The 16,164-nt window shown below is 39.3% G+C and overlaps 1 protein-coding gene across 1 annotated transcript in view; it reads right to left on the reverse strand.

Annotated features, from left to right (window-relative positions):
* The window catches only part of Col24a1 (collagen type XXIV alpha 1 chain), a 265,455-nt gene that overhangs the window by 139,571 nt on the left and 109,720 nt on the right, over positions 1-16,164 (reverse strand). The window contains exons 21-24 of the mRNA XM_052178477.1: positions 14,937-14,990; positions 12,976-13,020; positions 9,154-9,207; positions 5,254-5,298 (exon numbers count right to left, since the gene is read on the reverse strand). Of these exons, the coding sequence (XP_052034437.1) occupies positions 5,254-5,298; positions 9,154-9,207; positions 12,976-13,020; positions 14,937-14,990 (198 nt within the window). The remainder of the gene's footprint in view (positions 1-5,253; positions 5,299-9,153; positions 9,208-12,975; positions 13,021-14,936; positions 14,991-16,164) is intronic.

A 16,164-nucleotide genomic window follows, 5' to 3' on the forward strand; every position in this document is an offset into this window, starting at 1 on the left:
AACATATTCAATAAAGACCCATTTGAGGATAGCACGTGTCCATTCTGCATAATTTTCCATTACATAAGAAACATATCACTCACACCATTCAGGAGGTTGACAGCATATTTACACTTGTGCCCTGGGCACATAAGAAATGACAGTAAGACTTAGAACATGCTGAGGACGAGGTGATTTGTGGTCAACTGTGACATTTGCTTTACCTCTTCGGTTAAATCATGCTCTGGAACTGCTCCTTCAGGGAAACAGGAGTTTTATGATTTAGTAGATCTCTTTAAAGCTACCAATTTCCCCTTTCATGAAAGGGAGGGGGAAAGCCTGGAACATAATAAAATAAATTTGTATCAAGCTAATTCCATGGTAATTTTACCCAAGCACAGCCTTAGGCACTCTATCAAGTTGAGGGTTTATGTGAGCGCTTCTGAAACACTTCCCAGTCCCTCCAAAATCATTTCTGTTTCCATTATAAATAAGTTTCCATAGCCCTTGCACACTAATAATATTTGACAATATTTTAAAAGCACGTTGCCAGGCTGGCTTTGGATATTACAGGTTAAAACCTTGGTTTGCTCTTCCTTACAATTTTTCCTAAATATTAACTCATATATTCCTAATTGTTCATTCCCAAGGATGTGCTTAAAGGTCCCATTTAAAGTAGGGACAATTTGGTGGTTACTCTGTGAAATGAAAAGGGCCCAGGAGCTGGAGACTAGAACCTTGGATCTTGACCTTCCAAACCACCTCGTATAGGCCACGCAGATTGGACACATTCCACAGCAATACGAGTGCAGCATGGTCACCTTGATATAGAGAATGGGTCCTTAATAAGCAGAATTTTTGTCTCTGCTTCTCCCTCAGCTTTTCTCCTGTTTTGGTTTTGAATAACCTGCTTAGAGGCCCCCCAGGGACCACCCATCATGACATCCCTGGTTCTGAAGATCTGACAAAGAAAGGTGGAGTACTTGAGTTTGAGGGTAAGGCAGGGCCTTCCTGTTTCTCTTTTTGTTCACTGGTCACTTATCACCATTTAGCACAGCGTGGCAGAGAGGGCAGATCTCTTCATAAGATCATCTTCATAAGAAATATCTAAAGTCAAATCTAGTATGTGAAGCTACATTTAAGAAATAAATTAGAGTGACTAGACTATAAGACAATCATGAGTGTCACCACGTGGGAAGACATGTGATGATTGAAAATTAGTGTAATCAAGGATACTTTAAGGAAAACATTCTCACGTCTTGTATTTAAGGTAACAGACCACTGAAAGATCCTAGAGACTCACTGTTGATATTTCCCCAAAGATATCGCTCCACTTTTCTGTTCTGAGAACATGCCTGCCTGGCTTTGAGCCTCATTATCAACAATAAAAATGAAAATAAAATCCATAGACGGTCTCTTTTTACTCACAGCAATGAAGAAGACCTGGTCCCTAAGACTCAGCGGCTAGAAGCACCTGATGCTCTTGAAGACGATTCAGCTCATAACCACCTACAACTCCAGCTTCAAGGGATCTGTCACCCTCTTCTGGCTTCTGTAAGCATTTGTACACATGTGCAATATGCTTACACATGTGCACATCCTCCCACAGAGAAAAGCATACACAAATATAGTTATGTAAAACAATAAGATGTGTCTGGTCTGTTCACCCCAGCTTCAGAGGATGTAGTGAGATTAGAACAGGCCCAGGGGAAAGTTGCCAAACTGGCAGATGAGAGAAAGAACAGGCATATTAAACTTCTTAGAAGAGAGCTGCAGATTCTTAGAACTGGAATTATTCCTTGACATCATATATCCCAGATTGTTTCTGACAAGTAACACAAAGTTTAGTTATTTGAAACTAAAACTAGTAATATTCCCAGATTGACTAGACACCCCCGTTGTTTTATCTGCGCTGATTTTTTTCCTATAGGAGATAGCTGTTTGTAAATATTATTAAATTCAGTGTATTTTATTCTTTAAGCCAACATTTTAGCTATCTAAATGATAAAGTGTGAATACTATTAGAAGTACATTTAAAATATCACAATTTTGAAAGCTCTGAGAATATTTGAAAATACTGAATTATTCTTCTTGAATTTCAAATAGTGACATGCCAGGAATTTTAAAACACTAAGCAACGTTTTTGTTACATTGTGCTATTGTTGATGTGTAAATCGTATCACTGTTGCTTAGTAAATGTAGGGTGTTTTTTTTTTAAGTAAAAAATTAAAAAGACTGGAGACTTATGAGAAGCACTTACAGAAATTAAATTTGTTGTTTTTAATAAAAATAATAAAGGAAATTGGATGCTTTGGAGCATATTTATAGAAGTCAATTCTTTGAGTACAAGGAATGACTATAAATGAATATAGAACATGGAGAAAATATTGATGCACTTAATAGGTTCCGTAACAGATGTGGTTCTAAGTAGTATGCACAGAGAAAGGAAAAATCACTCAGTTAAGACAATGAATGACTATCAAACAGATCATCAGAAGTGAAAACTGAGGTGCTACCGTATGCTGGGTTATTTCAGATTTCAAAGATGGTTGTCATGAAATGCAGCTATATATTCTATAACTTTCAAGAGAGGATATTCTTTTGGCAACAGAATTCTAGACTAAAAGTATGTACATAGGGCCTGAAACTTAAGATAAAATAAAAGCTAGGAATTACAGAAGGCCCAAAATATTAATTAGGTAATTAGATTTTTAAATTAATTAGATTTTTAATTAACCGAATAAGGGAGTGAGGTTTGACAGAAGAAAGTCTTATATCTCACATCCTCAATGAGGAAAAAATATCAGAATTGGGAAGGTCCTTTGTTTGCTAACTTACCAAATGCTCAAGGGGTCTTTACAACATTATTGCAAAAGGGGCCAAATTGTTGTTCAATTAGTAATAAAACATGCTAAAACTAATGTTAAACTTAGCTGATGCTCACAGTATCTTTGCAATGTCCAGGTCAAATGTCTTTTAATGCTAATATTAAAAATGGGAGCATGGCATGAGGCAGAGGTGAGGGTCTTGAACTCGGGAATCTGGGTTGGAGTTAGGTTTAGTTAGGTAACTTATGACCAATCATTTCCTGTTCTCTGATTTCCTCGCTGTAAAAACTAGGGAGTAATGGGCTCCAAGAATTAAATAAAATTTTGCATTATTGGCTGAGGCCTGAAACATAGCAAAGGATTAATAAATGTGATTTTCTTATTCCAGTCACAAAAATCTAGCACGTTAGTGGTCTACACCCTCTCTGATTGACAGTGGAAACTGTTGGGTCTTATGCTGTATGGAACTAATCTAGTGTGATTAAGGAAATAGTACTTGGAAACTTAATATGTAACATGTGAGAAGATGCCGTCTATTAGCATTTTTAGCTGTAGTCCCTCCGCCCCTCTTTCCCTCCCTCCCTCCCTCCCTCTCTTCCCCCTCTCTCCCTCTCTCTCCTCTCCCCTTCTCTCTCTCACACACACTCTTACACATACTCAGACACACCACACACACACAGTTCCTAAGCAAGTTGACACTCAAATTCTTTGACTGACCATAGAAATTAAAAAAAACAACCCTTCAATCATATTAGATATTTTATAAAATCTGATCCAAGAACTCTATTAAAAGTATAGTGCATTTTTTTCTTGGCAAACCACAAATAAAACACTTGCCTTTGCTGACTGATGCTTACCTGGAAGTAGGCACGGATTCCATAATAATTAACTACCCCTGTCTATTTCTACTAATATGTAATGCTAAAACAAAGACTTTTTTATTCTTATTACAACACCAGGGTTAAGGATTATAAAACAAGTTAAGCTTACAAAATGATTTTGTAGAAAATTCTACTTCTATTTAAGTTTTAAACTAGGCTATGTGGGAATTTGCTCACAGAAAAAAAAAAACTATCTCACTCACTTGCTTTGTAATAGCTAACCTTGCATACAGTAGACATTTTCACTGCTGACGGGTCATCACTTTATTATACAGGTTCATTTGTTAAAATTTTCTTTTTATTTGTGTATATGTGATACATATGTATGTGTGTGTGCATGTGTGTGTATGTGTGTGTATGTGTGTGTGTCTGTGTTTGTGTGTGTATACTCAGGTGTGTAAGTGTGTGAAGGTAGGTCAGAGGGCAACCTCAGGTGTCCCGTTCTCCTGCTTCTCATGGTAGTTTTTGAGGCAGATGACCTCACTGGTCTGCTGGCCAGGGGCCTGACTGGTCAGCAAGTTCCCAGAATCTGCTTTTCACTTCCAACACTGAGACTGTGGAGGAGTGCTGGTTTTTGCTTGGGTTTTGGAGATCTAAACTCAGGTCCCTGTGTGTGCACGGCAAACACGTACTGACGGAGACATCACTCCAGTCTCATAGAAATGATTTTCAATGGTCTTCCTCATTATTGAAAACAGATCCAAGTTAAAGTTGTTTATATAGATATACGTGTTATATGCAGGGCTTGAGGGGTGGCCCAGCAGTGCCTTGTACTGTGGAAGAGGGCTGAACTTCAGTCCCCAGGACCCTTGTCTTGCCTATAAATCCAGCTCTCCCAGCCCAGCTGACCCATCTCTCAGCCCTAAACATATGTTCTAAACGACGGGAAAGCAGTGAATGGTGAATGGGACTTCAATACATACTCAGAAGCACACGAATTTGAAACACATCTTAAAAAGTTACATGGTGCTTTCTGCTACAACCATGAGGTGCACCTAAACAAACTGCATTTGATAAAAATAATAACCCACTTCACTCTTCACGGCTTTTGCTTGGCCCCTCCTCTTCAAATCTTAAGTCAGATTAGCAGCACATGCACTGTTAGGATCTAACTATCTTTTTGTGGTTGCCTTTTTTCCTTTGAGACAGCATTTTGTTATGTAGACCAGGTTGGTCTTGAACTCAGGAACCCGCTACAGAGTGCTGGAATTACAGTCATTGGTCACCCAACATCGTTTCTGATACTTTTTTTTTTTCACAAGGGGAAATTTAGACTGAAGCTAAAAGAACTGAAATAGAATGTCAAATACTAAAAGGAGAGATGCTCCCGAGACCATAAACATAGCTCAAATTCAATGAAAATATTGCCTGGTTTTTCTCCACATCTCTCATGACTGTAGCTTTTCATTTGTCAATAGAGTCATCAGATATGTCTGTAAATCTGTGGTGGGTAAGTTCGATTCCAATGCTTGCTAATACAACTATAGCTCACAGATCAAGGTTCACACAATCCCCAATCAACACAGATGGTGAAAATTAAAAATGATCATAGAAAACCAGCTTACTGTTTCACCAATTTTCCCAATATCTCCTGGGTCGCCCACTTCTCCCTGTTGATCAAGAATACAAAATTGCAAAAATGACTATTTGTCAACAACATTAATCACGAATTCTTCTGTTTCTACTCTACATAATTATCTAGTAACAGGGGGGATAAACAACAGCAATTTCAGTTATTCAAACTTATTTATAAATTTTTTTGTGAAATGTGGCCTTTCCCCCACTTTTATTCAAACAATAATTGTTCACACATGGAAGTCATGTCCCCCCAATTCATTACTTTCTGTCATTTAAAAAACATGTTTAGGGCTGGAGCAATGGCTCAGCAGTTAGGAGCGTTGGCTGCCCTTGCAGAAGACACAAGATTGATTGTAGCGCCCTTGTAGTAGTCACAACCATCTGCAAACCCAGTTTCTGGGGATCTAGTGCCCTCTTCTGGCCTCCACGGGTACTGAACATTTGTGATAACAGGGAAATTCATGTAGACGTTAAAAAGTTACAAATTTAACTTTTAACATTTAATAAAATGTTTTATTTCATTGTGTTGTTTTCCACTGCTGTCAAGCCTGAAGAGTCAAGCAGAGGAAGAGAACCAACCCCTGGAAGTTGATCTTTGACCTTCTTCTGTTCCTCTGCACACTGTGGCATGTAAAGGTAAAAATATTTTCAAAACAGATAAAAGGCACTATAAAAGATGTTAAGAATATAATTAAAGGCCTCACACCAAGGACTCTGTACTTCCAACACAGATCACCCCAAAGCTGTCCTCGGTGTAAGAGCCTATAAGTCCCAGTCAGCAGAGCTGGTGGCTGGAGATGGGACATTTATAACTCCGGAGGCACGATCTTATAGTTCACAAGCTCTGTGGCCCCAGAGGCTTCCATAACTCGTTCGATAATAAATTTGCCTGTTCTGAGTTACTTGGCACTAATTTCTAACCTAAGGAAATCCTTTCATGCTTATTTTTCCCATTTACTAGGAAAATACCTGCATTTTAATGTATTTGATTTGGGTGTGCTGCTCATAGCCCAGTTCCGGTGTGGAGTAAAACCTACTATATGACCCAGACCACTCTTCATAACTCCAAATGATGGATTATGAAGCTCACTTGAGCTGTGCCCTGCAAGCAGGGGCCACTTCTCTTCCATAAGAAAAGGTAAGGATGGCTTAACTGAACATAGAAGACTGATTTCCAGATACCACACACAGTGGATGTGGCCAGGATCTACAGTTCTTTTTATAGAAAAAAAATGGTAAGTTTTAAATTAAAATGACTAATTCACTTGAAGTGTAGGGTACCAAGACATTAGGATACCAAACAATATGGTGGCCACAGTTGACAGAACTGTAAAATAAATATCAGGTCTCAAAATCATTGTACAAGGACTGCAAAGTATCTCAATAAGGTTTTCAGCATGATTGCACTTGGGAATGGTGACATTGCTATGCCTTGAATTAATTGCTATGCCTTGAACTAGTAAACTGAAGCTTTCCCCCTCTTTATTCTACACTATAACTCACATCTGTGTGTGATGTTACACGTCTACCAAGTCGTACTGATTTTAAGCACTGAAACCTAATAGCCATCACAAGGAATAGTCTGCCTAAGTTTTCTGTTCAATTAATATACATTTAGGTAAGCAGCAACAGTGAGACATCTGTAGGGCGCTGTACTAGTTATTGACAAGGAACTCACTGGAGAGTGTTTATAGGCCATGCATGACAGGACAATCTATGAATAATTAGTTTTCTAATCTGTTTCTTTCCTCATCTAAATATTATATTTTCCCATAAAAGGAGATGACCTTTTGTTGCTTACACGAAGTTTGACAGCAAAGAGTTGAAGTGGCTGCGGATGCCCTGCATTTTTGGTTTAACATTCAGAGCTTCAGAAGATAAGGGGAAGAGAAGCCTCGTCATGGACAGAAGAGAGAAAGGGTAGGGAGCGGAAAAGAAGAGAGAAACACAGAAGGAAGGAAGGAAGGGAGGGAGGAGGAAGAATGGAAGGAAAGAAGGGAGGGAGGGAGGAAGAGAGAAAGAGGGAGGTGAGAGAAGAGAATAAGGGTTTGAAGACTCTGTTATTAAGGGCCGCCATGTCCTGATAGCTCTCCAAGCTTGGTGCAGAATGGGGGACTCCTTTTCAAAGCAGGGTGTCCCCTTCTCCACTGACCTTATGTGGTAGCTATCTGTAAGCACAGGTGTCTGACCGTATCTGCAGGATGACCCTGAAAAAGAACTCCCTGCCAGTGTTGAATGGTTCAACACATTGGTCCTGCCCAGCCCTTCCCTGCCTGTATGATAATTAGGTGCTGGGTTATGACCAGTCAGCCCTTTCCACCCATAACCTCGTAAAACCCTTATAAACCCTTATAAACCCTATCCCCTGAAACAATAAAGAGAGCTGTCTCACTGAAGCTGTCTCTCTGGAAATCCTTCCAACAAACTCAAGGCCATCAGAACCCATCAGAACTGCTTTTGCTCCCTCAACCCTCCTGGGCCAATAGCCAATGACCTCAGAGGGAAGGGTAAGGGAAGTGATGTGGGAGGGGAAGGAGAAGAGAAAGGAAGGCAATGAATGGAGGATGGAGAAAAGGAGAGTGAGGGAGGGGAGGGAGGGAGGGAAGAGAGGGAGGGGAGGGAAGCAGAGAGAGGGGGGCATAGAGACAGACACAGAAACAAATAATACTACAATACTAGGCTTGAGTGGGAGCTGGTGCACCACCACCAACTCCCAAGCGTCGCCCTAGCTTCCCAGGTCACAGGGGCAAGGGCAGCTAAGGAGGGGCAGTCATTGAAGGATTTCTTCAGGTTCCTTGATGACGAAGGCTTGTCCTGCTTCTGGTGTGACCAATGACAGAGATTAAACTGTTAGCCATTTTGTGGATACTGGAGTGGAACATTGAATTTCTTAGTGCTATTTGGTGGGATAGAGATTAATCCCAGGAAAGAGAATTGTTTAAACTTTCTGGAGTTTAAATGACCTTTCTGGAGTTTCTGAATATATTTTGAGAAAGATGAATGGTAAAAATGCTTTAAGTCAGCTGGGCGGTGGTGGCACACGCCTTTAATCCCAGCACTTGGGAGGCAGAGGCAGGCGGATTTTTGAGTTCGAGGTCCACCCTGGTCTACAGAGTAAGTTCTAGGTCAGCCAGGGCTACACAGAGAAACCCTGTCTCAACCCCCTCCCCCCCCCCCCCAATGCTTTAAGTCTTCCTCCACTGACCTAAAATTTGAGGTCTAGCTTTTTTTTTGTAGGACTTAACATCATAAAGTTTTATGTGTTTGGTAATAATACTCTGTCACTTCTATGAGTTTTACATTTTAAGTTTGCAAAAAGTTAACAGTCCCTATAAACTGGTCTGTCTCTTCTACACACTGAATCTCTGTGCTGTTATGTATAAGTCATTGTAAAGATCATCTAAAACATTAAAGTAACTCAAGAAACCATGGGCTAACACATCCTTTCTAAGCCATACAGTGATGAAGGCTACGCAATGATGGTGTAAGGAAGAGTCTCGGGTGAACCAATTGTTAGTTGTTTATTAAAGAACCCATGCTTAGTAAGGAGATACAAGCATATATATTTATTGTCCTGTATCTAATCTACAAATACTACCATGATATTTATTCATGAAGCTCCATAAAGTTTATTACTTTGTATCTTATTTTCAAACATTTATAAAAATGTATCCTAACATTTCTTTATTAAATTGTATCCCTATTATACAGATACAAACAGTGCTACATGGCTTGTTATTGTTTGAATGGTGTTTAACCTCTTATTGGTTCCATGTAAGTTGAAATTTGTTTTAATTTGTATAAGTTATAGATTTATCCTCTTGAAAAGCATTGTATTTTCAAACTTTTCAAACTTTTAAACTTTTTACAAACTTTAGGCACTTTACCTTTAAGCCTTCTGGCCCTGGTTCACCTATATACCCTTTTCGACCTGGTTTTCCCTGAAAGAAAAAAAAAGGACAATAAGCATAAGGATATATTTAGTAATCACCACGAATAAAGGTGTCAAGGTGTCCTAACATTTCAGAAGTGCAGCCTGTTCTATGAAATGGACACCTTCAAGATATCTATTGCTCCCATCATATTCATTAACCACTCAGACCCACAAATCCTGGAGGGACTGCAATGCATCATTCTCCATCGTGAGGATAGAGAGAACACTACACCTGCCCTCATAGAATGGATGCTTCAGGGAAGGTGACAAAAAAACTTAAAATGCATAATATATGTATTGTGAACACATATGCATATATACATGTATATTCACACACGTGTTATATTAAGTTGTGGTAAATATAAAGGTCAACAAATTAAGCAGGGAAGGGAGATATCAATTCTTGCAGCTTTCGTATGACTTCTATGGAAGAAGACCCCACTGAGAAGCTGGCACTGGAGTGCAGATTTTGAAACGGAGCAAACTATGTGGACCTTGCGGGAACCACAGTCTGGGTACAGGCAAAGGCACTGACTATATGGAGTACTGGAGCAGTCATGAGGAGTCAGTGCGGCCGGAGTGGAGATGCAGATGGAGAAGATGGAGAAGATGAAGTCAAGAAAGAGAACGGGGAGAAGGAACCTGGGTCACATTAGAGCTGATACGTTTCAGTTTCAGTAGGTTATTTGGCTTTCATTCTGAGGGAGGCAGGAAGCCTTGGGGGAGCTGTGCATCCCGTTGGGAAGAAATGCAGGCTGGCACATATTGGACAGATCCCCCTGATGCAAGGGCGGAAGGAAGTAACTGGGAGTCTACTGCAACAGTCCAGTGAGGGATGCCTGCCGTATGGCTCAGGGTTGCAGCAGAGGCAGGTGGGAGGAGTGGTAAGAGGGGAAGATGGTGTCAGAGCTTCAGGAGCGGTTTATGGTTCACATAGGGAATGTGGGAGAAGAGGCAGGGTGAACTCTGTAAACTGAAGTTCCTGAAAACACCAACCCACCTGCAGCTGCACCTTCAGACGAATGACTGACTACAGCGTCAGTTGATGTGGAAGGTTTGGAATGTAGTTGGTTCAGAACCAAAATACCTCAGGTCAGTTTTCAGTCCCCTTAACTGGCCATTTACTGCTTCCCTCTGTATGTAACCTAACACCCCTGTGACTATTAGGTACAGCATTTAGAAGGTACAGAGAGCTAATTTCCACCAACCAAAAGGCTAACACCCGAGACTCAATGCTTCAATTTCCCTGCTTTCTGGAACTTAACCGACTTTAGGCCGATCGACGGACTGACTCTTCTTTCACAAAACAAGACAAAAGGCGGAGTCAAAAGGGAAGGACAGACAGGACTGAGCAGGCGCAATGAGAATGGTGAGCGACGGCTTCAAGCGATGGCGAATGGAAAGCAGAGTGAAGATGATACAGATGTAAACAGTTTCAGAGAGAAAGTCATGAATCAGTGAGTCAGAAACAAAAGAATAAAATGGGCAAGAAAAGAGAATTCAGAATGTAACCAAAAAGATGACGTTGGAACCCTGTTAGGTATTTGGAGTCAGGAGGAAGATTTAAAAAAAAAAAAATAATAAAAAGCCTGGGAAAGCACTGAGTAGGTGTGGGCACCCTCGACCCCTCGACCCGGAGACTGTGCATCAGGAAGAAAAAGCAAGATGCTGGCTGGGAAGTGAGAGTTCCTAACTGGAAATAAGGACACGCTGGAGCAAGGAAAGTGCGGGACTCCCTAAACACAGACCCCATAAAACAGTTGTTTAGCCCCGAGGTATAACAGCGGCACTCCAGCCTGCACCCAGCCCTGGGTGTGTGTGCCAAGGACTGAGCAGCAGAGGACCAACATCGGCTCTGTCCTAGGATGCTAACACAGCGGACAGTCCTTGAGCTTGCCTGTCCATCTTTCTAGCTTTTTAGGTCTGTCTGGATTTGGACCTGACCCTACTCTGGCCCTTGAACCTGATTCAGGCTTTCATCTGAATACAGGATCAGAACTTTAGCGAAGAATGAAATAATTTCAATTTTTTTTATGATACTGACAATTTTTTAGCAATCCATTTTGTTTCAGGCTTTCACCTGAATACAGGACCAGAACTTTAGCGAAGAATGAAATAATTTCATTTTTTTATGATACTGACAATTTTTTAGCAATCCATTTTTATTAAAACTGAATTGGAAAGTGCCACAGTGAAAATATTGCTTTTAATTCTTTCTAAAAATTTTTTATTGCTTTTAATTGTTTACATACTACTCATTTAAGCACTACAGGAAAGTATGGAACACTGCACTAAATCTATGCTGTAAACAGGTATCACTGCAGCTCACTGCACTTACAATGTTTGAAACCAAGCCATTCAGGACAGCCATGACGGGATCATGACTTATGGCCCCGTTTAATCAGCAGAACAAGGGTTTGTTTGTTTGGGGAGAGAGTTAGCCTTAAAAATGTAATATTGAAACCTTATTTCCACATACTATCTTGCATGGTTTTCAGTATTAGGGCTAGTTCATGTGATATGCTTGAAGCAACCCTAATTCCTAGATTGGTCCTCCACAAACAGAAGGGAAATAATACAGACTACTCAAGAGTATGTGGTTCTCTTGTTTTCTAGGGATGAAAATGTTAAATGGCCTCACTTTTACTAGGCTCAAATAACATGTTTTTCATTAGGAATTATTATTAGAAAATAATAAATGTTTCCCAAACATTGGCTCAAAACAGCCAGTAGGTGTTCCTGTGAGACAAAGGCACAGTGACTGACTAATGTCTCACTAAATACAAAGCAAAACCTAAGAGTGTGCAATTTGTGTCATGCTCGAATAAAGAAGCAGACATGCTTCACACAAGTTCAATGCCTCTTAAACACACACATCCTAATTATTGTAATTGCAAGCTTTGGCTATGGATACAAAAATCACTCAAATTTATTTCTAGATCTTAGAAAACAATAGTTTGCATGTCACTACATGCAATCTAGATGTACAATAGTATCTGATTACAATTAGGAGGGAATTACCTACTAGTTTTCCATAATTTCTATATTGGTATATTGATAAATCAGAATTTTCCAGAAATATTTGTAAAATTACCTTACTTGGTATTACTGGGGACCCTTTAATAATTTCTATAAATTTCTAGGACCATAAAACTACTGGGAAAAGTGATAAGTAATAATTAATAATCTAATAAATGGGTTGGGAATTTAGCTGGTGACAGAGTGCTCATTTACCATGTCCAGGGTCCTGGGGTCACCCCTCAGCTCTGGGATAAAAAACATTTCTAGAAATATCCAGTTATTGGCTTACTTTATTTTGGACGTTTTAGGATCATAATGGTTCTAGTTTTTGCCTTTCATTATTAACTAAAATACTATACTCTCAAACCATTACAAGACTGTTTTAAAGGCAAATACATGTAGAAAAATATTTTAATTGATTTTGAGAGTGTATCTATTGTAGTTCTCTTCAGCAAACATGAAACCAAAAATAGTTTTTCTTTTCCGACCAAAATTATACAATTTAATTTTATAATTAAAAATTTTAACCTTTAAAATTATTTTGAGATAATAAGACATTTACAACATTTTCCCCCTTTCTTCATCCCAAACCCTCCAGTTAGACAAGGTTTTACTGAGGCTAGCCTGGGACTTGTTATTATGTCCAGGCAGATCTTGTCCTCAGGATCTTCTTGCCGACTCTCCCAGTACTGAAGGTCCTAGCAGATAGATACCCCCTGACTGGGATCTAGGCAACTACTCTTGTGACACTTACCCTAGATCCCAGTTCTCCAAAGGGTCCAATTGGTCCTTCTTCTCCCTTAGAAACAAATCAGAACAAATCATGGCCTAACATAGTGTTCAAAAACAGAAATCGTACGCATTGCATTTATTCTGAAATCTGAAGCTTGATAGGGGAATAAACCAACGTTATACTATAATTCTTTTACATTTAGGAATCCAATTCCCCCCATGTTTTAATATTTTGGTGATTATCCCATATTTATTTCAAAAGGAACAGGTGGCATTGGATTTCTTTTTAAATTGGTGGATGGCATATGTTATACAGGAAATTAGCATGGAGGAGATTAACGTATTTAAGACTATCTGAGATTACTAAGGATAATTTCTAATTTGTTGTCTACACTGAAATGCAACTCTGTTCTTGGCAGATGAAAATCGACACACACACATTTATGGCACATTTAACAGCCACTTATACTGAATGTGCTCTAAGCCCCTTTGATACCTCATCCCTTCACTCTCTCCCCTCAACCCTCCTCCTCCTGCTTCTTCTTCTTCTAAGATTGAGTCTCTTCTGTAGCTCAGGCTTGTCTCAGACTTGTGATCCTCCTGCCTCAGCTTTGCAAGTGACGCTGGCATACCTGGCTAAAGGCTCAAGTTTGTAAACTTTAGTTTTGTCTTCGACTCTAGACACCAAAAGCACATCTGATCCGATCCGAATGTGGCTTTCAGAGCACACCAGATCTTATTCGATATATTTTTAATTTACATTTCAAATGATTTCCCCTTTTCTAGACCCCCACTCCCCGAGAGTCCCATCAGCCCCCTTCCCTCCCCCTGTTTTCCCACCCAACCCTTCCCACTTCCCTGTTCTGGTTTTGCCCTATACTGCTTCACTGAGTCTTTCCAGAACAATGGGCCACTCCTCTGTTCTTCTTGTACCTCATTTGGTGTGTGGATTATGTTTTTGGTATTCCAGTTTTCTAGGTTAATATCCACTTATTAGTGAGTGCATACCATGATTCATCCTTTGAATCTGGGTTACCTCACTTAGTATGATGTTCTCCAGCTCCATCCATTTGCCTAAGAATTTCATGAATTCATTGTTTCTAATGGCTGAATAGTACTCCATTGTGTATATACACCACATTTTTTGCATCCACTCTTCTGTTGAGGAATACCTGGGTTCTTTCCAACTTCTGGCTATTATAAATAGGGCTGCTATGAACATAGTGGAACATGTATCCTTATTACATGCTGGGGAATCTTCTGTGTATATGCCCAGGAGTGCACACCAGATCTTAATCAAAATGATGCTTACTGTCAAGCACTGTGTTCTTTACTAAATTTTAGTCAAATTATCTATAATCTCACAAAATGTAAAACTCTGGCATGTTTTTGTCAGGGTCACAACTGAGTGGTGGAAAGAGAACAGAGAGAAACATAACCAAAGGAAACCGGGCCTAGCCATGATTTTCCAAGAAGAAATAAAAGGCAAGTGTGCTCAGTTTCCAAGTGTGTCGATGATATGTATGTATGTATTTCCTCACCTTTAAGTTGATATTATTGGTTTATGTTACCAGTCTTGACTGCATGCATAGACCTCCTTAGCATCACATGCCTTACATATGTGACAAACGGACATTTTGTTCAATTGACAAGTCCATTAAATATAATTTATTAAGTCACAAATATAAAAGAGTCACAAGTAGTAAATATGAGTTCTAGTACAATTAAGTTCCGTTCTGGTTTTAGATTCTTCAACATTTCGTTGGCGACTACTGAAATAAATCACCAAACAGCTCAGAACTCTGTAAAATGATTCCAAATTCCACCCATAAGTGCCAATATAAATAACTTGAAATCCTTTACAGAGAAAATCGTTCATGCTAAGGAAATTCTTTTCATTAAGCAAAAACTGAAGTGTCACAAAAATAAAAAAGAAAAGTCCAACTAAAAAAATTGCTGACTGGACATGAATTTCCTCCATACCTGAGTTCCTTTGAGACCTGGAGGCCCAGGAGGCCCTCTGCTTCCAAGATGTCCCTATAAAAGCAATGCAAATATAGAAGATGGAAATTATACACTGATATATTTTTAATCACCTAGTATTACCACAGAGGTGGGAATACTGTTGGGTTCTATTTTTCATTAAGAGATATCAAAGTGAGATGAGATTGAAGCTGGGCAAAACCACAAAATATCTAGAAGATGCTAGGTTTCAAATAATTTTTTGCTATTTTTCAACTTTTAGATGTCTTTTAGGACAATTCTTTTTACTTAAAGTAATTGGCACAACTGTTGTTATTCTGATAGTAAATATACACATTACATCAAGTATTCCAGAAGTCTTTTGGGAGATCAGTAGAGTGTAGCATTTGTTATTCATATAAACGGTCCTTCAACTCCGTCACACATGTCGCTAAATGAGAAGGGTAATTTGCAGAGGAAATGAACCTTATCACCAGGACTTTTAAAGACTCTGTTAACAATAAAACATTTTTAAAAGTGATTGCTTGCTAGACGAAAACTTGTTCAAAATAACTGTACAAATGATCTTCTGTTCATCCAACACCATTCAACATCCATTCAAACATGGCATCCTATTAGTGGTTTTGTTGGAAGTGCACAATGTCTCAGCAGAGTTTCATGTACAACCTTCTTAAGGTTATTTCTTGTGATTGTTGCAATGTTTCTGTCACTATTAAAGTTAAAATTTTGTTTTAACTGTAACAAGTAACTCCATGGCATTGAAGAATAAATGCGCCCTGGTGACTTACATCTTTAGTTTTGGAATTCATCAGTGACAAGCCATACATCTTTCTATAGCTCTTCCTCTTCCCTGGCTATGATTTGGTTCAAGTAAGAAATGGAAAATGGCTGCTTAGCTCAGTGTGCGTCCTTGCAAGTGTGAGACGTGAATATGATCACCCAAGAAACTACAACACTTGGGCTAGTAAAACAACTTTTAATGGGCTTTTCCTGTTTTCGAAAGGAAAAGATGCATTAGGGAATGGAAACGAAAATATGCTATTTTATGTTGTTCTAACACATTGATGCGTTAATGACAAAATCGCTTTAATTTCCTCCAAGGAAACATTTGTTTCTACTCTTGACCTTGCGGTTTGAGGTCAAATGTCTCCAACCCTGAATATAATGGTAGATGTGCAACAGAGACTGAATTTTGTCAACTTAGTCAACATTCCTAGAGGCAGTAATT

Source organism: Apodemus sylvaticus, chromosome 4 (assembly GCF_947179515.1).
Source record: "Apodemus sylvaticus chromosome 4, mApoSyl1.1, whole genome shotgun sequence".
Lineage (NCBI taxonomy): Eukaryota > Metazoa > Chordata > Mammalia > Rodentia > Muridae > Apodemus > Apodemus sylvaticus.